General features: G+C 36.1%; 1 protein-coding gene across 1 annotated transcript in view; it reads left to right on the top strand.

Moving 5' to 3' along the window:
* Window positions 1-23,965, top strand: part of ANOS1 (anosmin 1) — a 122,836-nt gene that overhangs the window by 92,127 nt on the left and 6,744 nt on the right. Inside the window, exons 7-9 of the mRNA XM_021709613.1 lie at window positions 850-994; window positions 11,092-11,238; window positions 23,685-23,779. Coding sequence (XP_021565288.1) covers window positions 850-994; window positions 11,092-11,238; window positions 23,685-23,779 — 387 coding nt within the window. The remainder of the gene's footprint in view (window positions 1-849; window positions 995-11,091; window positions 11,239-23,684; window positions 23,780-23,965) is intronic.

The raw sequence follows: 23,965 nt of genomic DNA, 5'->3' as shown, positions 1-23,965 counted from the left end.
TGGCTCAGGCAATCCACTCACCTCAGCCTCCCAAAGGCGCGGGATTACAGGCTGAGCCACCAAGCCCGGCTAAGACTATATTTTTTGCAGTACAAATTCCAATATTTGTGCCATTTAGAATTATAAAATATATCTCTAAAAGTTCATATCTGTTATACTACATTCACTTTATTTTAGAAATTCTCTGACAGTTCTATCTTTTTTGTTGGAGGATTTTGCTACAAGTGGTAAAGGTATTGCATGTTTATCTCATTAGCAGATAGAATTGAAATTTGGGAAATCACATGACTCTAGAGCAAAAAGTGACATGATGAAATGCTGATAGGTCCCACCTACCCCCCGGTCCCCTGTCCAACACATTATGGCAGACAATTTGAAACATTTTGTCAGGTTGATTTTTCTAATAGCTTTTGGTAGAAATTTGTTCATAGAAGATTTTGAATAACTATCAAAGAAATACAATTAATGATGATTCATAATTTGTTCTGGTACTTGGTCACATAAAGCTCTGTTACTTTAATATAAGCAGCTCTCTTTTCTTTGTGAGGTAGTATCAGAAAGGAGAGTAGTCAGAGTTATTCATTTCCATGCTTCCTGAGAGGATTCAATAATTGAATTAGGAATATTATTTTGAAAACACATTTGACCTTTCTGTGAAATTCATTTTGATTTGTAGTAAAATTGAATTTTCAGATCCTAAAGATACAGGAAAGTGTTCGATCTTAGGAAATAAAAGACACGCAAAAATCAGAAGTTGGTATGCTTCATAATGACATACAATATTTTGTGATGAAGATGAGAGGCATGAAGATTTGTAATGGAGTTTGGGTACATTCTATTAATTTCTAGTTACAGAATTCTGTGATCCTGGAGAAACTTCAGCCAGACTGTGACTATGTTGTGGAATTGCAGGCCATAACATACTGGGGGCAGACTCGGCTAAAGAGTGCAAAGGTATCCCTTCACTTCACATCTACACATGCAGCCACCAACAGTAAGTCACCTTATCACCTTTCTCAAACTAACTGTGACCTATCAGGCACTGTATCTCATCAAAGCACAATGGAGGGAGAACAAGTTTTTTCTTTTAAATTTATTTTTTATTTTTTATTTTTTTTTGAGTTGGAGTCTCACTCTGTCACCCAGACTGGAGTGCAGTGGCCGCTCCCGGCCACCACAGCCTCGACCTGCTGGGCTCCGGCGATCCTTCCGCCTCAGCCTTCCAAGTAGCTGGAACTACAGGCGCGCGCTACCACACCCGGGTAATTTTTTTTTTTTTTTGATTTATTGTAGAGATGAAGTCTTGCCAAGTTGCCCAGGCGGGTCTCGAACCCGTGGGCTCAGGCAATCCACTCACCTCAGCCTCCCAAACGTGCGGGATTACAGGCTGAGCCACTGAGCCCGGCTAAGGGAGAGCAAGTTTTTAATTTAGAATTACTACACGGTAAATCTTCTTTTCTTTCTTTTTATTTTTTTGAGTTGGAGTCTCACTCTGTCGTCCAGGTTGGAGTGCAGTGGCATGCTCACAGCACTGCAGCCTCAACCTGCTGAGCTCAAGCGATCCTCCCACCTCAGCCTTCCAAGTAGCTAGAAGCACAGGCATGCACCACTATGCTTGGCTAATTTTTTGGTTTATCATAGAGATGAGGTCTTGCCAAGTTGTCCAGGCTGGTCTTGAACCCCTGGGCCTAGGCAATCCTCTTGCTTCTACCTCCCAAAGTGCTGGGATTGCAGGTGTGAGCCACCACACCTGGCAATCTTATTTATAAGCATGTAACTATATTGTTTGAACTATGATATATGAAATAGTTTGACTTTTGAATTCCTTCTTATGATTTTTATTTATTGTAGGTACAATATTTTGGTAGTGTTATGGAAATTTAACAAGAAACCATGTCTCATTCTAACAAACTATTTTTTATATTTCCATGATTTGTACATGTGCATACTTGTTTTTAAGGACAATACATGTGGTTTATCTGTTTTAAATTGTTGTTTCCCTTCAAACAATGTGGCATGCCCATTTTTCTTAGTGTTACCCGGTAGTCATAATTACTGCTTGAAAGGCTGCCTAATACTTCATTGAATGAAGACACAAAATCAAAAACCATAGTGGTTTTCCTTGTTTCCATTTTTTCTTACCTTGTATAATTGCCGTGCACTGAGAAAAACAATAGGAGAGTCTCGTATGACATTCATATCTGAGTCAGAAAATAAGTAATTTGACGTTTCTGGCTTTGTTCAAAAGTGGGTAGTGATTAGAACTGCTGTGTAGAGGTGCCTGGCAAGGTTTCCGGGAACTGGGGCATATTAAAGGAGAGTTGGAGGGAGAAAGCCTTTGTCTCAGGGGCTCCTGCGATGTTCATTTTTTAGCTTAGCAGCACCTTGTCATTGTATCTGCCTTTGACCAGGGCAGTGGGCCTTGTTCAGAAGGGGAAGAAGAATCTGTTGAAAATGTGTTTGAATTTAGGAAAGGCAATGCTGGCCACAGAGTTAGATGCAGTGATTGGTCACAATTATCTTCTACCACCTGGGAAAAAAGTAGGTCTCAAATGAGCAGGTTTGTTTGAAATAATGCTTCTGAAAAAGTTTTAGAAACACACATTTCTACCTGTTTGAAAGTAGTCTCTTTGGAGATTAAATGGATTTGAAATAGTCTATTTTTATGTGAATTTGAGTACAATATAACTTTTACCTAAATGTTTTCATGAAAGCGTTTTTTATGTCTAGTAACTTCATTCAGTTTTTAATCCAGTCATCCATATATCACATTGAAATTGTATGTCTATGAGTTATGACATTACTGTGTCTAATGCCAGGAGTACTATACTATCCAACAGTATACATATATACATGATATTCTATATATGTTAAATATATAGACTCTGTATACACTGTCCTATATTGTATATATGTCTCATAATTTTCTCTAAGTATTGTGTGCACATAGGTATATATGTACACCTATGCATGTATATACCCATGTGTATACGGATACAAATACATATGCATGAACATGTACACACACACATATACACACATTATTCCCAACACTAGATGTATTTTGATCTTTGCCTTTCAAGTGCCTAATTTTAAATGTGAAAGAGAAATATGTAAAAGAACAGCACAAAATTCACGTATTACACACAGAACTATAGGAAATAATAAAAGCAGAAATGACTAACATGGAGTTGGGGAATGAGGGCCACATCATTCTTCTTGAAGTCTTGAAGAATGAGAGATCTGCAGGTCCACAAGGCACAGATATTCTCCAAAAATGCAGCAGCACATAGAGTGCAGTGAGGCGGAGAAGTGCATTGTATTAGCAGAGCACTGGGCACAGGGAAAGAATGGAGGATGAGAGGCTGTTAGCCCCTCTGGAACTCTTATAGTGTTGCGGGGATTTAACAACCATCCATGTGCTAAGACTCCCCGCCCTCCCACTATGACTGCTCCCTGAGCTCCAGAATTGAACAGTCCACCACCTACTCAACACTTCCATTTGGATGGCTGACAGGTATTTCAAATAACACATTCAAACAGGAACTCTGGATCAGAGGCTCCAACATTCACCCCCTTGCTCAAGCCAAAAATCCAGAAGTCATTCTTCATTCTCTCTTCTTTCTCTTCAGAAATCCAATGCTTCAGAAAGTTCTTTTGTCTCTAATTTAAAATTCCACGTGGGATCTGTCCAGTTATTTCTTTTATTTGGGCCATTGTTATCTCTTTCCTGTAAAATTAAAATAATCTCCTAATGAATATTCATGCTTCTACTCTTTCTTAAACATCTATTCCTTAGAGACTAGACAAAGCTTTATTTAGAAAATATCTATCTGATGATAAATTCCTTCTTCTCTGAGTTCCACTCTCAAGAAAGCCACATGGTTATCTTTTCTAATCACTTCTTCCAAATCTTCATCCTTCACTGCTTTCCTCCTTATTCTGCTCCAACTCCCTTCTCAGTAATTCTCTAACTTCTGCTTCATCCTAGAGCTCTTTTTCTACTACTACTTTTTCTGCTGTCTTTTTCTACTGGTGGTGGGGATTTCATCCATGGTGTAAAAAAAATATGTCTCTCTAGTCTCCTGGTTCTTCCAATAAACAACATTTTTTTCCCATTAGAAACTGGTATGGAATTGCAAACTCCCATAATTCAATATATGCTTATTCTCAGAACCAAAAGCAAGAAGAAAAAAAACTTCAACCACAACTTGTCCTTATTGTGGTTATATTATCTAGAGCCTTGTCGTGGTCCAGCCACAGACAAAACTTCTATGAAACCCTGGATCTCCATAGTACATTTATGGCTTCCTCACTCTTTCTGGGGCATCCCCACACAACCCTGGTAACTCAGGAAGATCTTCTTTAATTAGCTCCCTCCTCTGCTCTTTTAAGTATGATTTTAAACCTTTCTCTTTCCTATAAGCCATGTTGCACGTCTAGTCTAAGCCTCCCCCTTTTGGTAAGCATGCAATTCTCCATAAATATAAACATATCTATCCCTAGGCCTGTGGTTTTCTTCTCCTGTCCTCTGTGTTGTAAGGTGGAGGCAAGCTTCCTTCTACATGTGGTGGACTCCACAATGTGGTTTCTAGTCCTGTCCCTTCCCAATTCAGATACCTTCATCCACTGAAGTAAAATGTCATCTAAGTCAGAACCTGGGTTATCTATCTGTGTGGCCACAGCATCCATCATAGTCCCTGGAATAACATCACTGCACCATAAATATTTACAAAACCAAATCAATTAGTTTTTTCCTCTTTTGCTTACTATCTCAACCTACTCCTCTTCACTGGCTAGATTTATTCAGCTTTCAGTCCTCAAACTAACCTTTTATTGAGTCTGGTTTCATTCTAGATAACATCTTATTTTTTCTCCTTTCCATATTTTTCTCAGGCTTTTTGTACAGTCTCATTTTTCCATTGAATCTGCTCCTGCTAATTTCTACGTCTGATGGATGGTTTCTACTTTTAATTGACCTGTTTCTATTGACCGTTTCTGATGCATTTGTTCTTGTCCAGTTACATATTACCCCTTGATACCTGTTGATCCTTGTATATTTGACTCCCAAATGTCCTGATTTTTCTTATACCTCTTATTTTTACTTGTAGGTTCTCCATCCAGCTTTTAAACATTGGTACTTTCCAGTGTTCCACCTTATCTTCTCTAACAGTTCAATCACTACTTACTCATGGATCGTTCCCTATGACTCAGGTCAAGCTATGATTTCTCCACTGATATCATATTTCTCTAGCTTGCCACCATTGTATTGTCTCTGAACACACAGATGTCTCAAACGCCACGCCACATGGTCAAAGATGAACTCACCCTCTACACTTACAAAGCCTGATGCTACCATGCACTTCTTGTCTCCTTTGAGGTTACTACTTACCAGAAGCTTGGGAGCCTTTGTTTATCATTTCCTGTCCACTTTAGTTCATTTCTAGGTCCTGCAACATTTTTAAAGCACCCCAGCTTTCTTGAATCTTCCAGGAACATGACAGTAAGAAAACACATATTTGTAACTCAGCCTAATGCAACTCTCTTTCCATTCAACCGCTGTTGTAACACACTCTAACACTATAGCTTTTCTAAAGTTTTCAGTTGATTAATTTGATATTTCATCAACACTAAAGGGGAAGGAAGAATAAAATGGCTTTCAGTCTCATCTTCCAATAACCAAGGTTGTTCATCTTTTCATGCTATTTGCATATTTTAACTATATCCTCTAAGAGTTTGTGTTTTTACTTGGTTGACTCTTCCAGGGGAATTCTCATTACTGGTGGGAGTGTCTAGCCAGGTGGGAAGATACTGAAATGATGGCAGTTAAATGAAATAAACAAGGCACTACCTATTTGACTGGTTGATTCTCAATGCTAAAGTCCTTTTAAAATCACCTTTTAAAACTAAGTGCTGTCTTATGTGAGGAATGAATAAAGCTATAACGTATCAAAGAACGCTTTATTCTGAGGGCTGATTCCTGTCACATAGATTCAGAAAAGTAATAAAAGAGGAGTAAGAGAGAGAGAGAGAGAGAGAATGAGAGAGAGAGAGAGAATGAGAGAGAGAGAGAATGAGAGAGAGAGAGAGAGAGAGAGAGAGAGAGAGAGAGAGAAAGAGAGAAAGTCATAGTGCAAAGTACCTGAGGTAACACATATTGTTTGGGTCTCAGGATACTCTGCAGAAGAAACTGACTTTACAATGGATTATGTAGGATATAGCTGAATGTTTGTCAGGATTTTATATCCCAATGTTGATATATAATCGCATAAATGCTAGTATATGACTTTTATAAGAACGCTATATATTTCATCATGAACCAACTAGAAGTAAAGAATAATTACAACTTTATAGTATAAGCAAGGGAAATTATATTTTATAGAAAGGAAAGTAGTAAATGTCAGCATATAAATTACTTTTTGAATTATATTTTTCCAGGTCTGCAGGCTACTAGGTGTTTTAATAATAAATATTTCTATGCAAGCAAAGGCTGAATGTTTGCAGTTTTATGAAAGGGTCCCTTGAAGGAAGTAAGATGTAACACTGTCTTTAATGGAAATGTAGCTTGTTTTTTTGGAGGTTGGGGAATATTTTCAAGTTTGACAGGTTCCAAATGTTTTATAGTTGCTTCATGGAACTGCAACATTTTTCTGGCTCTCCAGAATAAGAATAGAGTAGAAAGAAAATATTCTGAATCTTTTGATCTGTAAAATTAATCAAAATTTGGACATTTTAAAAAAAGTGTACATATTTGATTCTCTTTTATGACTATCAAAGAATATAAATCAGACTTCATACCTTTTTAGAATATGGTAGATATGATTTTCCTCCATTTTTTTGTTTACTACTGAAGGTGGAGGAGATGTTCTCATAATGTCAGGGACATAGTTCAAGCACTGAAGTATGTACCTTATCTGTTCTTTACCCAAGACGTGTCAGTAACACTACTTGTTGGTGGATTTCTGCTGTTGAATCATTTCAGTAAAGCAATGATGATTCAATCTTGAGATATATAAAAATATGTTCTCACATCTATAATTAAAGATTAAAGTTTGTGTAGGATATAAAATCAAGTAGGAAGACAAGATTTACATTGAGGTTAAGCATAGTATTTAAACTTCTATCTTGGTTGTCCTCTGGTGATTTCTCAATATCACAGGTTATTAGAAGCACAAATGGGCTTGTGAAAATCTTAGATCTTTAGTTATGTAATAAAGACTTTGAGTGTAACCAGGAAGACTCTTTAACTCCATGGTGGTGTCAAGAAAGTAATGAGTTTTGGCCAGGAACCCTATGGGTTTTCCATGTCTGGTTCTTGCCTCCTCCCCTGGGTCCTAAGCTTCCTGTGCTATTAGGCTCTCCAAAAGTAGTAGCCTAATTTATGTTTCTCAGTTATCCAAACATTGATTTGAGCTCTTTAAACTAAAATATTCTAAATGTGAAACTGACTAGTATCAATATCTATTCTCTTTTAAGCAGACCTATTGAATATGTGATTTAGTGAGTATACCAGTGTAAGGAAAAATTGACAGTTGATACAAATTTTCTTCTGGGGCTCCCAGGATTTTTTGACCAATTATGCCTTATTTCAAGATTGAGAGTATTCTCCCCATCTCATATTTCTGTCTTCCTCGTACCTGCCCAAGAATGTAAACCATACCACTTTTTAAAGAAAAGTTTGATGACATGTTATTTATTAGTATATAATCAGTACAACTTATCCTGTTATCTCTCAAAGAGCTATTTGAAATTCAGAAAACAGAAAAGTCTTGCATCAAAGGGCAGAATTTCTATGTATGCAACATCTAAATTCAGGGAGTAGGTGAAAGAGATATTTGAGACTGGGGGAATTTTCTTATGTCCTAATTATGAAACTATATAAGTTTGTTCTCCATAAAGACCCATTAAATGGTAATAGAAACATAAATTTGACATGAGATGGCCCTGGGGTTAAATTTCAGCTTACCTGTTTCCATTGTGTGAAACTGAACCTGATTCTTAGTATTTTATTTATTTATTTATTTGAGTCAGGATCACATTCTGTCACCCAGATTGGAATACAGTGGCATGATCTTACCACAACCTTGACCTCCTGGACTCAGGTGATCTTCAACCTCCAGAGTAGCTGGGATGACAGGCACATGCCACCACGCCTGGCTAATTACTTTATTCTTTGTAGAGACAAGGCTGGTCTCAAACTCCTGCGTTCAAGCAATCCTTCTGCCTCAGCCTCCCAAAATGTTGGGATTACAGGCATGAGCCACTAAACTGGGCCCTTTAGTCTTACTATTTTTGAGTGTTAATCTTTTCTGTCTTTAGTGTATGCTAATTCCTCTCTCTCTAGGGTCTGCAAACTATGACTTACAGGCAAAATCCAGCCATTGCCTGATTTTGTAAAAAAGATTTTGTTGGCACACAGCCGTATTTGTTTACATATCTGTTTCTGGCTGCTTTCAGGCTACATCTGTAATTGGATAGTTGGGAGAAAGACTCCAAAAACCTAAAATATTTACTATCCAGCCCCTTGTGAAAAGTTTACTGACCCATGCTTTATTTCGTAGAATACTGGTATGAATATACATTAAATAGTGTCAAAGCCAACCAACCAAAGCAAAGCCCATCAGAAACACACCTGGAGTCAAAATGTTACGTTTATTGCCCTCCCTGCAACAAAGGAGAATGTACCCCAGAGAAACATGTTTGAATCCTATGTCAAAGGACCACTCTGTTGACATAAATATAGCACCTTACACAGCTGCAGGCAAATACATATCTGATAATATATTTGGTATAAAGAGCCATCAATGTGTAATACATATGAAGTAATCACTATGGGTGTTTCTGAGCTAGGCAGTAGACATCCAAGGAAGATTAGGCTAAGGTTTTTTTTCCAGATGAGTTCTAGGTTGGGTTGGAGGAACACAGTAAAGAAAAAAATTATTTAAAACAAAAAATATAAGAGCACTGAAGAGTAGCATGTTCCAGTTTGCCTGGGGAAATTCACCAGGGAGAGCTTATGGGAAACTTTCAAGGACAAAGAGGATTGAACCAGACAGAAACAAGTAGTGCCAGTACATTCTGAGCTAAAGTAATCAGAAGTATGGATACAAAGAAGCCCAGAAGATTTTAAAAATGAGAAGTGATACAAGAAGGAAAGATACAGCTAAATAAAAACAGAAAAAAAGCAAACTGAAACTAGAGCCAGATCATGATTCTAAACAGCAACACAATAAGAAATGACCTAGCTTAAGGATGAAAGTTTGAATAGCCTGATTCAAAGAACTATTTCATGATGTTTTGCTTTATAGCAGCATATCTCTATATCTGTCTCCCATTGTGTATGGGATATTTGGGACTTGGGATCCCTCTTATATTGCTTTAGCTTTGCAACGAGTATGTGTTGATTACATTTTAAAATGGACAGTAGGAAAAGGAGATTCATGTTAAAAAAGCAACAACCAATAATGAACAAGTGAACATATTCTTACCTGGTTTTTTCTAAAGTGTCTTGGCTTATTGATAAAATACCATCTCCCATTACAACAACTGTAGTTCTATGATTTGTTTCATCCAAAAGCTTTTGGTCACTAAAAGAAAAACAACAACAACAACAACAAAAAACAAAAAAGAAAAACTGAAACAATGACTTGTCAGACTTACACCCTTCCTTTGGGCAAGTGTCTTCAGCTCAGCCCTCTCATTGTACGCTGTCATTATTGCAGAGGGATCTTCTGCTGCTAGTAATAAAAGCCCCTCAGGTACAAAAGCTTTGTATTTCCAGCTCTTAGATCAGTGCCAGGCTCTTAGCAATTGCTTTCATAAATGTTTACAGAAAGAACTAACGAATGAATGTTTCTTATATTCCATTGCCTAATCTAATGTACTGTTGCCATTGCATTTCATTTCATTTGTTAGATATTTAAGATTTCACTTTAATATCTGTCCAAGTTTGGAATTCGTCACTAACCTGAATGGCACAGGATTGGTTGCTGAGTGCTATGACTGAAGTTGAGATTATCAACTGGGTTGATGCAATTTGCTCTTTACTATTAATTTGATAAAGTTGGACCATATTTCTGTTTAGGGCCTTGTACCAAATATTGATGTATAATGCCTATACTTCTGTGAAAAGCTATCTATTGTTTTCATGAAATGGTATTTTAATTTTTTTTTTTTTTTAGTTGGAGTCTCGCTCTGTCGCCCAGACTGGAGTGCAGTGGCCGCTCCCGGCCACCGCAGCCTCGACCTGCTGGGCTCCGGCGATCCTTCCGCCTCAGCCTTCTGAGTAGCCGGAATTACAGGCATACGCTACCACACCCGGCTGATTTTTTGATTTATTGTAGAGATGAGGTCTCGCTGCCCAGGCGGGTCTCGAACCCGCGGGCTCAGGCAATCCACTCACTTCAGCCTCCCAAAGGCGCGGGATTACAGGCTGAGCCATCGAGCCCGGCTGTATTTTAATATTTTGCTTGTTTCCCTCATAACTACAAAAAATCTATAATGAGAAATATTATTTATACTTATTACTTAAGTTGGAGCATCTTTCAAGCATGGTGAATACATATTGATTACCAATTTAAATTCTGGGAATTACATGTAATATACGTTTAGTATTCTAACACATTTTGAAGGGGATGGTCATTACCTTGAGTATGAAAGAATATGTAGTTACATCACCTTTTATTTTGAAAAACAGGCACTGAATATGAATAAATAACAAAGAAAATTAAAGTACACTGGAAATAATATCAGGTATTATTATTATTATTGAGAAAAGGGCTCAATTTGTAACCCAGGATAGAGGGCAGTGGTGAAATCCTGGCTCACTGCAGCCTTGACCTCCTGCATTCAACTGATCCTCGAAACTTAGCCTCCCAAGTAACTGGGACTACTGGCACGTGCCACTACGCCAGCTAATTTTTTCTGTAGAGACAAGATCCTGCTATGTTGCCCAGGTTGTTCTCAAATTCCTGGGTTCCAGTGATCCTTTTGCCTTGGCCTCCCAAAGTGTTGGGATTACAGTTGAGAACCACCATGCCCAGCCAATAATTATTTTTAATTAATAAATTAGAATATTGTGCTTTGTTGTAGAAGAACAGCTTGGGAAAACTAGAAAAGGTGGGATTCAAATACAGCCCCCTTTTCAAAAAAGGCGGCCCACTCGCCCGCTGGAAATTGGAGCTCCGTTCTATCAGGACAACCAACTGCAAGTCAAAGTCTACTGGAAGAAGACTGAAGGTATGCAAACATTGTTTACTTATTTCTTATTTGCTTTACATTGCACAGTGATGAAAAGATACTTTTGACAAAGTAAATAACAAGCCACAGTATTGATATTAAGGCAAATAATAGCTGAACGAAACATATAAATATGTATATGTATGTATACATGCGTTTTTAAAAACCTTGCAGTATCGAAGTCTGAATGGGTTGACATTGATTCTGACATTTTGAAATCAGCAACAGTTAATTTGCTGAACTTTTTGTCAGGGATATTAGTCTATCTTCATTTCGAAGACTGATTCAAAGTATTCATTATTTGGGGCTGTAATTTTTATTCTAAATTATGTGTGTGTTTTTTAGAGACCTGTAATACAAATAATTTGGAAAATAGAAAAAAGTCACATTATTTCAGTATCATTTCCTAAAACAACATTTTGGCTGAGTTTCCTTTCAGAAATTTCCTATGCATCTCTTTCACTAAGTTGTTTTTGTATGTATGTGTGTGTAAAACATACATACATATTGCTGTATAGTATTATATAAGCTGCTATATTATCATGTCTTTTTTATGACATTTTAAAATTACTGCTTTGTATGTATATATCCTACTGTAATATGTCATTATTTCAGTACAATGAAACATTTAGTTTCCTTGAGAATTTCCATTTTCTAATTAAGGTTGTGATGAACATTTATCCTAAGGATGTTTGTTTGACCATTTATTTATAGGATAAATTCCTTTTGTTTATTTTCTTTACTCTTAGAATATTTCTTTTTGCATTGTTGACATAGTACTTTTTAGAATTTTTTCAACATGCATTTTTTAATCTTTATCACCATAGGGTTACTGAGCATTTTGCAAATAAGCAAAATAGATTTTTTCAATAGTTCAGTTTAAAAAATATTCTTCATTCTTCTGAAGTTCTATTTTACTCAGAGTATCGATGGTTCACATATCATAAAAAATATTGCTATTGCAACAATTTTTATTCCAGAATTTTCTTTCAAGCTGCTGAAATACTTTCTGCAACTAAAATAACACTACCATTAATATTAAATATATTTTATTTTTGTTATATGTTAATGGAAATTAAAGTTTATTCAATATTTATTAAATTGGGATTATATTTTTATATTTAAAATAATAATTTAATAATAAATATTAAATACAATTATTTGGTTACTTGTACTTATCAATTTAAAATTAAAATTGTGTATCAATATATTAGTATTAACAAACTTTAACATTATATTTATTAATAATATTAAAAATTTAAACTTCTGGTGAAATAAAATAAAAATGTAAACATAAAATAATATTATAAAAAAGTAAACATAAAATATAAAAAAATTTAAACATCTCAAGCATATAAGAGTAATCACCACTATCCTGACTTCTAAAACTCAAAATTTGTTTTCCTTGTATTTGAAACTTACCAAAATGAAATCATACGGTTTGTATTAGGACTTCTTGCAGTGAGAATTTTATATGAGAAATCAATCCATTCTGTTGCATGAAGCAATAATTCAGCCATATATATTGCTGTTTAGTTGTCCTTATATTCCTCAACCAATGTATCCTTTAAGCTGTTAATGGAGATTTATTTTGTTTCAATGTTGAACAATTAAGAATACTGCTGCTATGAATGTCTTATGAACATGTGTTTTTGATGCACATACATAGAGGTGAGATTCTTAGCTGATAGTCTATCGAGCTTTAGAAAACATGAATAGTTTTCCAAAGTGGTTGACTAATTTACATTCTCACCAGTATGGTGTCATAGTGCCAGATGCTCTACAGTCTCTCTGCCATGTGTTGTTATCCATCATTCAAAGTTTAGCCATTCTAGTATGTGTGTAGTGATACCTCATTGTTACTTGAATTTGCATTTTTTTATCCCCAAGGAGTTGAGCACCTTTTCATAAATTTATTGGAAATAGAATCTCCTTCTCTTTGAAGTACCCTTTCAACTCTTTAGTCAGTCTGTCCTGCAAGAGTTCTTTACATATCATGCACAGAAGTCACTTGTTAGTTTTATGCATAGTATTTTCTTTTACTCTGATTCACTCTTGCATTTTTAGCAGTCCTAGTGGTCTTACTTTTAGAGATGATCACTTCATTATTTTGTTTCCTTTAGGTTTAGTGCTTGGTCTTGGTTAAGAAATCCTTACTCATACAAAGGTCAGAAAGATACTCTCCTTTTTTTCCTTCTAGAAGCTGTATTATTTCACAGGCTCTTTTACTCATAATTGATTTTTGTTGTGGAGGGTCAATGTTCTTTTATTTTTTCCCTTTTGATCTCTTTTTCTGACTGGTACATTATTATATATTTAAAAATGATCATTTCCCCCAAAGATTTACAGTTTTACACTTGCCTTAAATAAAGTATATTTGTGCAAGTTAATTTTTGGACATCCTGTGGATTCATACTTTTCCAATGTTGTGACAACACCTCACTTTCTTAACTATTATAGATTTATAAATATGTTTAAAGATAGTGCCCTCCAGTGTTTACTTCTTTTTCAAATTGGCTTGACTATTCTTAGCCCTTTGCATTTTAATATAAATATTTGAATAATTTTTCAATTTCCACAAAAATTTTGAGCCATCTAGTGAGTTTGCAATTAATCTGTGATTGAGAAATTCACATATTTAAAATATTGGGTCTTCCAGTCTATAAACTTGGTATATCACTGTAATCAGGTTTAAAATGTTTTTCCCTACAATATTTTATGGTATACTGTATAAAGACTATAACACTTTTTAATATTATTATTCCAAGGTATTTGTGTTTATTGATCTTATTATAACTGGCATACTTTTTCTTCAACTTCATTTTCTAATTTTTGTTGCTGATATATTATAAATATATTTTATGTTTGTATATTATCTCTAAATTCAGCAATATTGTTGCAGTACCTTGGTAATTATAACATTTTATCTGATAGCTCTTTTGCATTTTTTTATTAAGACCATTATGTAGTCTGTAAATAATGAATTTTTAAATTTTGCTTTCCAGACCTATGACATTTTACTTTATTCCCTTGTCTTAACAGTAGCTAAGACTTTCAATACAATGGTGACTAAAAGTGATGATAGTAGGCATGATATTTGATTGTAAGGTTTTTTAAAATCCCTTGTTTGTTTAATACAATCCCCTACTATTCTTATTTGCAGTGTTCATGATGATTGGATATTGATTATTATAAAATAGCCTTTCTTTAGTGAAATAATCAATGATTTTTTCTTTTTTATTGTATCAATATAATGAAGTAGAGAAAAAATTATAGATCACCTCCTAGGTTTGATGTAAGAATTAAATGAGATTATACATACAAATTGCTTTGAACAGTACCTGTCACAGAGGAAATACCCTAGGTGTTTAAATGTGAGGATTTTTAAGGCACTACTTATAGGAAAAGTCATAGAGCCTTTGAGCCCAGCCTTGTAAAGCTTCATATTGCTTTAGGACTGACTCTCAATATTTTTTCCTTTCCAGATAACAGAGAATAATGTTTTTAAAAAAAGATTTCATTGTCCAATTTGCAATACAAATGCTATAAAATTAAGTATTTCATTAAATTTGGCAGAAGAAAAGGGATTAACCTTCACTGTACTAAATCAGCAAGAAGTAAATGATCAATATTCTTATACAACAATGATTTGAGTCCATAACAAATAAGAAATTTTGTTTTCATTGAAGATAAATCTATATCTATATCTATATCTATATCTATATCTATATCTATATCTATATCTATATCTATATCTATATCTATATCTATATCTATATCTATATCTATATAAAGGCAAGTAGGATTCCTTATTTGTCATACACTCATATTGTTGTATGGGAGTATTGATCACATTACTGGTTGTTGACATAGATATAAAAGTAGAAATAAATGTGGAGAATATCAGTGGTTTTCTCAAATATGGAAATCTTTAAAAAAATGGTAGGCATGGTTGGTTCCAGGTTCTTGCTATTGTGAACAATGCTGCGATAAACATACGTGTGCAGGTATCTTTTTTATAGAGTGATTTGAGTTCTCAATGGAATACTACACAGCCATAAAAAAGAACAAAATCATGAATTTCGCAGCAATCTGGATGAAACTAGAGTCTATAATATTGAGTTACCTCTCACAGAAACAAAGATCTGAGTATCACATGTTCTCACTCATACAGTGGACCTTGAACATCTATCGTAATACTATAAGAAAAGGATTGACAGTGGTGGGAAACTATGGAGGGGGGAGGAAGGGGAAGGGAGGTGGGATTAATGGTAGTCAATATCTGTCTGGGGACAGGGAGACACCCCTTATCAACAAGGGTGCCTGAACGAAGCTTATTTGTATACCTAACCCTTAACTCTACCCCACAATATTAAAATAAAAAATATTGATAAAAAAAACTGTAGGCAGAAAATTGTGTCATATTTAATAGTCAATATTAGGGTACATGGTATTATCCAATTTACTTTACAATGCATAAAATTATCGACTCGACAACAAAGAGACCAGATCCAAAGTTAAGGGAGCAGCTTTGGTTTGGACTCTGAAACTGATGTCAATTTGATTCATGTTTAGTGATTTGGACCCTCGGCCACCAAGGAGCAACTGGGTTGATGAGCTAATCTAACAGAGGTGAACTAGCCTTTATTTGTCAGTAATGATTTATTTTATTAATTCAAATGCCTCACAGTCAGTTAGTGGCCATACTGTTTTAATCATACCCATTTCCAATCTGTAGGCTATGTTAAACTCCAGGAACACTTCCTAATGTAGACCAGCATTAAACCATTGTCTAATAAGTTCACATTCATCCTGGCCTGAGAGCATCCCTTGTGGCTGGTCAAAACCTTGCTTCCAAGTATATAATTGTTGTGGTTATGTTCATAAAGGAGAAAAGGCTGGATTACTTTTTTGGCCAAGAAAGGTGAGCATTTCTGACCTAGGAAATGAAGAGATACAGACAGGAGAAAGATCAGGAACATCAAGTATTAGTGAGATTGGGGCAATGACTGCTTGAGGCTTGAGAGACAGGTCAACTCTGGATGATGGAGAATTGAATATGCTACACCAGGCAGCTTGGATTTTCTTCTGCATAGGAGGAGAGGGAAGTGAAGTAGCAGGGGAAGTTCTGAGTAGGACTTGGAGATGTTAGCAAAGGCGAGTGTGCAAGGAGAATGGATTGGAAAAGTTAAGAAAGGGTATGGTGATTAATTTCAGTAGCCTAGACAAAAATAATCAGAGCATGAAATGAAGGTGGTAGTGGTGGGAAAAAGGTGGAGTGGTTATATAAGAGTACTATAAGAGTGGACATGTAATTTATTGTCTGAACAGGAATTCATTTGAGACTGAAAGGAGTCATTGGTAAACATTATTTACCACCAACAGACAGGGACTGTAGCTCTCCCAGTAAAATCAGGACATATGGTCACCTGGATATTAAGATCTGATTGAAGGGAAGAGGAGAAATGAATCTAAGTGGAGATTCTACCTTCTGGCTTGAACTACTACTTAACAGTATTTTGATAAACAATGATTGTGAGCAATAGAATTACAGTGTGTTTCCTGGGGAAGATGGAAAAGTTTGGTTTTGGTGTGTTAAATTTGAGATAAATGCATAATATGGACAAAAAAAAAAGTCAAGTAGGCAGTCAACAATACCTGCTTAGAGACCAGGAGATAGCTATGAGGTAGAAATGTGGATTTGCCCAGAGCTATGGTCAGCCCACTGACTACTCTCAGAGGGTCTGCAAATGACAGTTGATTTCCATTGGATCATAGGACCACTTTCTATTAGGAACTACGTACAATTTATGCTCTAACTAGAGTTTCATATTTTTCCAAAAAGTCTTTTTCCTTAAATTGTATCCATCCCCATTTCTCTTTTTATTTTAAAATTGAAATCCAAATTAACATATAAACCATAGCAGATCTCATTATGTGAAAGCACATGGCAGAAGGGGATTGAAGAAAGCTTTGAAAAACCCAAAGCAAAATGATGAGGAAAGTATGTGTTTCAAACTCATTCCATGTTTTTCCTCCTTCCAGAAACATTTTATGTTCTCACTATGTAACCTACAGAATCCCAAACCAAAGTTTCCCCAGACATTTATAAAACATGTGCATATTCATAATTATCACAATTGTTGGAAAGGAGACCTTTTAAATGGACTCAAAATCCTGTAGTACATTAGTGCTGTATAGAATGTGAATTTATGTCATGGCAGAGGACACTTTGGCTAGATTTTCTGGACTTTTGACTTTGTAAAATGAGAAATAGTCTACTCTAAATTCAACTCAATAGACCTATCCAAAATGGTTTTAAACTCCTTGACATAAGTAGTCCAATATTCTTGAATTATAATCTATTTCCATCTATGGATACACTGAGTTGAAAACCTAAAAGGATACAATGCTATTGACAAATAAGGAAATAAGATAATACTGTCAATTAATAAAAACAAAATTATAAACAGAAATTGGTTCTTATGTCACATTTCTTAAAGTTATGGTGGGCAAAATATTGTTTTTGGGCTTACAGTTAAGACTAAAAGCACATGATTTCTCTTCCTAAATTGTATGCTTCTCTTTGAACTCTAAGCAGTTTTCTTTAATGGTGTTTTTGAATGGTTGCAGGCTAAGCAATGGGACTATGGTTACAAGACTATATAGCAAATTGACTGGGTGTGGTGGCTTACACCTGTATTCCTTTGAGAAGCAGAGATGAGAGGATTGCCTGAGCCCAGGAGTTCGAGACTAGCCCGGGCAACTTGGTGAGACCTCATCTCTACAATAAAACAAAAACAAATAAACAAACAAAAAAGACTAAAAGCACAGATAGATTCATTTCCCTCAAATTTTTCGGGAGAGTGTCAACTATTAGGATGTAGCATATATTTTCATAGCGAAATTGAATTAAACATAAAATATTAACCTTCTCCACTTACTGCATATTGTAGTTGAGTTATAATAAAGGCTCTGAAAAAGACATATTTTCAATAATGAATTTATAGAACAAACATTATTTCAAAAGAAATATTTCACTTAGCTAATTTTGTTAATAATTTTATTCTGTTAACATCAGTTCATTTTTACTGTGTGATAATACAATACATGATTGTTTTAGGCTTTATGGCTTTAGGCTTTGTGTTTTTACAACATAAATGTGAAAAATTAGTTCAGACAGAGAGAAGACATTTATGCCTCGACTTTCAGTAGAAATGCCCACGAGCTGCCCAACAATTCTTATTTTAGTGGTACAAAATCAAAAAGTTTTGTTTCACCAGATCATTTTACAAATATAAAAAGAATGAGGAACTGACCCGTGAAAGGACATCATTCAACTAACATTTTTAAAGCACCTACTGTATGCTAAGTACCATTTCTGGTGCTAATGACAGTGCAAAGTGGCCAACAGAAGTCCCTGCCCTAATGGAACTGGCATTTGTGATGCCTTCCAAGTGTGTGTCCTCCTCCCTAGTGCTGTGACTTTCAATTCTGTATTATGGCAACTGTTGTTCGAGGGTACCCCAGCATTGTTGCCTCTTTTTCTCAGAGCTCTAATGTCAATAAACCCATCATTCCTGGTCATCAAACTTTTGCAAATTTAGAAATTCACATTTAGTTAAACATTTTGGAGCCCTTCATTTATGCTAGACATATATAACGTTAGGTATATTTGAAAAAAAATACATCTAGTTTTTGAAGCATATTCCAAGTAAATTTCAACACGTAAAAGTACCTTTCATGAGATCCTTTAATAGCTCAGTTGGTAGGGTGGATGATTGTAAAAATACTTTTCAAGTATTTTCTTTATTATCATTTATTTTTGGAAGGAAAGAATGATGTACAAGAACCAGATTAATTAGGCACTTCACACAAAAACCCTTTGGAAAGTGTTTGAACAATGTTATTTTTAATATTCTAGTAATAGATTGAGTTCAGCAGTCATAACTCTTAGATTTTAGTAATTGGCAAAATGCAGCGAAAGACAAGATATTTGTATAAGTGGTATTCATGGAAGCAAATATCTATTAATTGACTTTTTAAAATTGAGTTCAATTAATAGGAACAAGTGTGACATTCTTTTGTTTGCTTTTTAGAAATAAATTTCTCCAAACTGGCTTTGAGACACTATTTACAATACTTTGAGGATATTTTAAACTTAAATTGATTTAATGCTTTACTTTCTTACATTGCTTTTACTTTTCTTATAGAAGATATACTTCTCTATGTGTCTTATTTTCAAACTTAATTTTCCTTTCATATCTTAGATTTTAAGGTATTCTATTTCACTCTTACCTGAATAATGAGCAATTCATTCATTTCATGTTTATTGTGTGTTTATAACCTGTCAGGCACCATGCCATCTTTGTTTATACAACAGTGACACCAAATAGATAAGAAACTCTAACCAAATGGGGTTGACAGTGATTAATCAGATAATCACAGGAACAAACAAAGCGTTGAGAACAAGAGGAGACTCTGCATGAGTTGAATATATAGAAGCAGCTAAGGTCCATTACCGCGTGAGACCTGGAAGCCATTCCAAGTATTATCTTCATCCTGAGAGCAAAGAAAAGCTGTTCAGTGACTCAAAGCCCACCTTCAGATGAGGAGATTTACTTGAATTATCTGGGTAGGAACCAATACAATCACAAAAGTCCTTAAAAGTAGAAGAAAGCAGAGTGAAAGAACCAAAGAGATGGCATTGTGAGAAGGACTCAGCCCAGCGTCACTGACTTTGAAGATGGTAGAGGGTGCTGCCAGACAAGAATGCCAGAAACCTCTAGAAACTTGAAAGGTCAAGATAACAAATTGTCCTCTAGAGCTTTCAAAAAGGAATCCAGCTCTGCCAGCATCTTGATTTTAGCCCAGTGAGACTGATTTCAGATCTCCAGAAGAGAATCCATTTACATTGTTTTAAGCAGCTATATTTGTGGTAATTTGTCAAAGAAGCCATAGAAGATCAATGTACTACCCGACTGAAGACTCATATCAAACCTATTGTGTTGACCCTATTAGTATCCTTATTTTCAGATAAAGGAAAGTGCTATTCCTGGTCTTACTTGCTGATGCCTACCTTCCTTAAAGGTCATGCACGAAGGCCATAATTCTGCCACCTACATCCAGAATGGAGAACCTGAATGCGGGGGGGGGGGGGGCAATTTAGGAGTAGAAATCAAGTGTAGCTTTAGAAAGACTGAGTTTTGAAAGTCTTCACATGGAATATGAAGTAGGGAACGCCAGCTCTTCAAGGGAATAGCTCAGTTAAAAGTAGAAATTTGGGAACTGTCAGCAGGAAAATGCTTTTTCAAGCCCTAGAAATGAATGGAGTGATCCATGGAGGTGACACAGAGAGAGAAGATGAAAGGATGATGAACTCTGGCATGGAAGCATTTAGGGATGACAGAAGGGAGGGGGCCTAAAAGGAGTGTCCTATGTGTCATTCTTGGCGCCTCCTTTTATAAAGATATAATTGTATTGTAAAATATGGAAAGGATCCTTAGGGAACCTAAGGTCTCAGGGCAGCCAATACTGGTCGTGTGATTGTAATATGGCAACCCCAAATCTGCTGACTGTTCTTGACCAAAGGATGTCAGTCCTTCTCTGTTCCCACCTTAGGACTTTGACATTTGTTGTTTATTTCCTGCAGATAGTACTGAACCACTCAATATTGTAGCCGCTGGCCACCTGCAGCTATTTAAGTTTAAAATGATTAAAATGGGCCAGGCTCTGTGGCTCACACCTATAATCCCAGCACTTTGGGAGGAAGTGAGAGGACTACCTTAGCCTACGGGTTCAAGACCATCCTGGGAAACTTGGCAAGACCTCATCTCCACAATAAATCAAAGAAAAATGAGCTGAGCATGGCGGCGCATGCCTGTAGTTCCAGCTACTTGGAAGGCTGAGGCGAAAGAATCGCCTGGGTTCAGCAGGTTGAGGCTGCCGTGGCCGCAAGTGTGCCACTGCACTCCAGCCTGGGTGACAGAGTGAGACTCCAACTCAAAAAAAAAAACAAAAACAAGATTAAAATGAAATAGAATTAAGAATTTAATCCTCAGTTCCACGGGTGACATTTCAAGTGCTTTATAGGCACAAGTGACTAGTGCTTACTAGACATAGAACATTTTCATCATCACAACCAGTTCTATTGGGCAGGGCTGAACCAATACACCCTTCCCACAGGTCTAACATCCACTGCCACACCTATTTCAAGTTCGTACTCAGAAGTGAGCTTCTGTGCATATTCCCAGTAGTGGGATTGCGGGGTCATATGGGAGGTCGATATTTAGAGCTTTTAGGAATTGCCACACTGCTTTCCACAGAGGTTGCACTAGTTCACACTCCCACCAACAGTGTAGCAGTGTTCCCTTTTCACCACACCCTCTCCAGCATCTGCTATTTTTGAGTTATTGATAATTGCCATTCTGACTGGAGTTAGGTGGTATCTCAGTGTGGTATCTCAGTGTGGTTTTAATTTGCTTCTCCCTGATGATTAGTGAGGTTGAACATTTCTTCATGTGTCTGCTGGTCACTTGGATATCTTCTTTTGAGAAGTGTCTGTTCATATCTCAAATCACTCTATAAAAAAGATACCTTCACACATATGTTTATCGCAGCATTGTTCACAATAGCAAGAACCTGAAACCAACCATGCTGTCCATCAAAAGAGAACTGGATTAAAAAAATGTGGTACATACACACGATGGAATACTACACAGCCATCAAAAAGAACAAAATCACGAATTTTGCAGCAACCTGGATGGAACTAGAGTCTATAGCACTGAGTGATCTCTCACAGAAACAAAGATCTGAGTGTCACATGTTCTCACTCATAAGTGGACCTTGAACAACTATCGTAATACTATAAGAAAAGGATTGACAGTGGCAGAAAACTGTGGGGGGCAGGGAAGGGACAGGAGCTGGGATTAACGGTAGTCAATATCTGTCTGGGGATGGGGGGCACACCTCATCAGCAAAGGTACCTGCACAATCCATATTTGTATACCTAACCCTTGACTGTACCCCACAATTTTAAAATAAAAAAGATGTTTAAAAAAAAAAAGTGAGCTTCTCTGTTAGGTATGCCAGACACCTTATGAAAAATTGTGACCTTTTGTCAATATATCCTACTTCCCTGATTTTCTGTATTTATCCGTAGACTTATTTCCTTCTAACCTATGTCTTGTTCATGTATTTTGTTTACTAACTGTTATTTCTAGCTCTACTGACATGTAAATTTTAGGAAGGCAGCCACTTCTGTGTGATTATGTCACTATTTGAATAAAAGAAAATGGATTTACTTATTGATGGACTTTATCCTTATGTATCACACACAATTCTTAAAAAAAAAACTCCCTTGATGTCTGCTGTGCAAAAATTAAAACCTCTAGTATGTGATTTCCCTTTTAACTAAATGCCCGACATGCCCGCTTTATATCTGTTTACTTTCTCTGATTTAAAGTTCTTCTTGTCTGGTTCCAAAGTGCTCAAAGCAAGTTCCCACTAGATCAACCCAATTTCATCAAAGAGTTTTCCCCTCTGAAAACCCCCATCAAACACTTGGCGTGAATGTTCAGCACAAGAAGTTAATCACCAGCAAAGCAGTGCCGTTTCACACTCGTCGGACACGCTGGGGTGATTAATAAACCTGAGGCTGTCAAGACCTGCTTTCCCACACTCAATGAGTTGCTTGTCGTCATTTTGTCCTTTTCCACTTTATTGTCCAAAGTAAATGTACAGAAAATATGCTGCTCCCCCCAGGAACAAAAATGTTTAAAGGGTCAGTGTTATTGCTTGTCTTTGCGAGCACCAAGTCATATTTCAGTAAGGATCAGACATTCAGAAATGCTATGATACACATACACATATGAGGGGCAATGAGAAGCCATGCATCCTGATCCTTCTGACAAAGAAACTTCGTTATGGCAATACTTAACAGGAAATAAATATGAATAGCCAATTCTTCGAGTTTGAAGAAAGTGCTTTTTTCTAGTGCGGGTTCAATAGCTTTTCATCCTCATAAAAAAAAATGTAGGATTGTGAGACTTCTAATGATTCTCTCTTACAGCAGGAATTTAGAGAGCTGCTAAGTCTTAGCCTTTCTTGTAGGGCTTTACTTACCATAAGAACCATGATAGGTTATTTTCAAGACATCATTAAAATCATTTTGCTACTACTTTGCTATTTTTTTTTTCTATTTGGTACTTCCACTTCAGCACAAGTTTTCCTTTGGCAGATATCACTTTTCCCCCCTTACTTTATTTATTCTTAATTGCTAAATAATCCAAATTATGCAAAACCTCCTTTGGCTCTCCTATGCACTTTTTGGTCGCTTGTAGGATTTTATTTTCTCTCTTCCTAGTACCTTAAGTATACAAACATAGAACTTACATGGAATGTAACTTCCAGGCTGTTACTTTTGTTTGTGTGTTTTGGCATTATAGATCCCAATATCAACCGATACCATGTGCAGTGGCTTCCAGAAGTATGTGCCCACAACAAAACAGCTGGATTGGAGACATCATCTGGCATGACCCATGTAAGAAGATGGTTCTAGACTTACTAGATCTGGCTATATAATTGGACAGAAGGATGTGCAAACCAGATATGACAAATGGATAGCTCATTCTCACAAATTAGCTATTGAATAATGACTCAATGAAAGCTGAACACATAATGGTCATTATATCTATTCATTCTTTTATCCATTCACACAATTATATTG

Source organism: Carlito syrichta, unplaced genomic scaffold, assembly GCF_000164805.1.
Source record: "Carlito syrichta isolate Samal-C Ts95f unplaced genomic scaffold, Tarsius_syrichta-2.0.1 Scaffold260712, whole genome shotgun sequence".
NCBI lineage: Eukaryota > Metazoa > Chordata > Mammalia > Primates > Tarsiidae > Carlito > Carlito syrichta.
The sequence above is the reverse complement of the archived record's forward strand: the minus strand, read 5'-3'. Positions and strand labels throughout refer to the sequence as shown.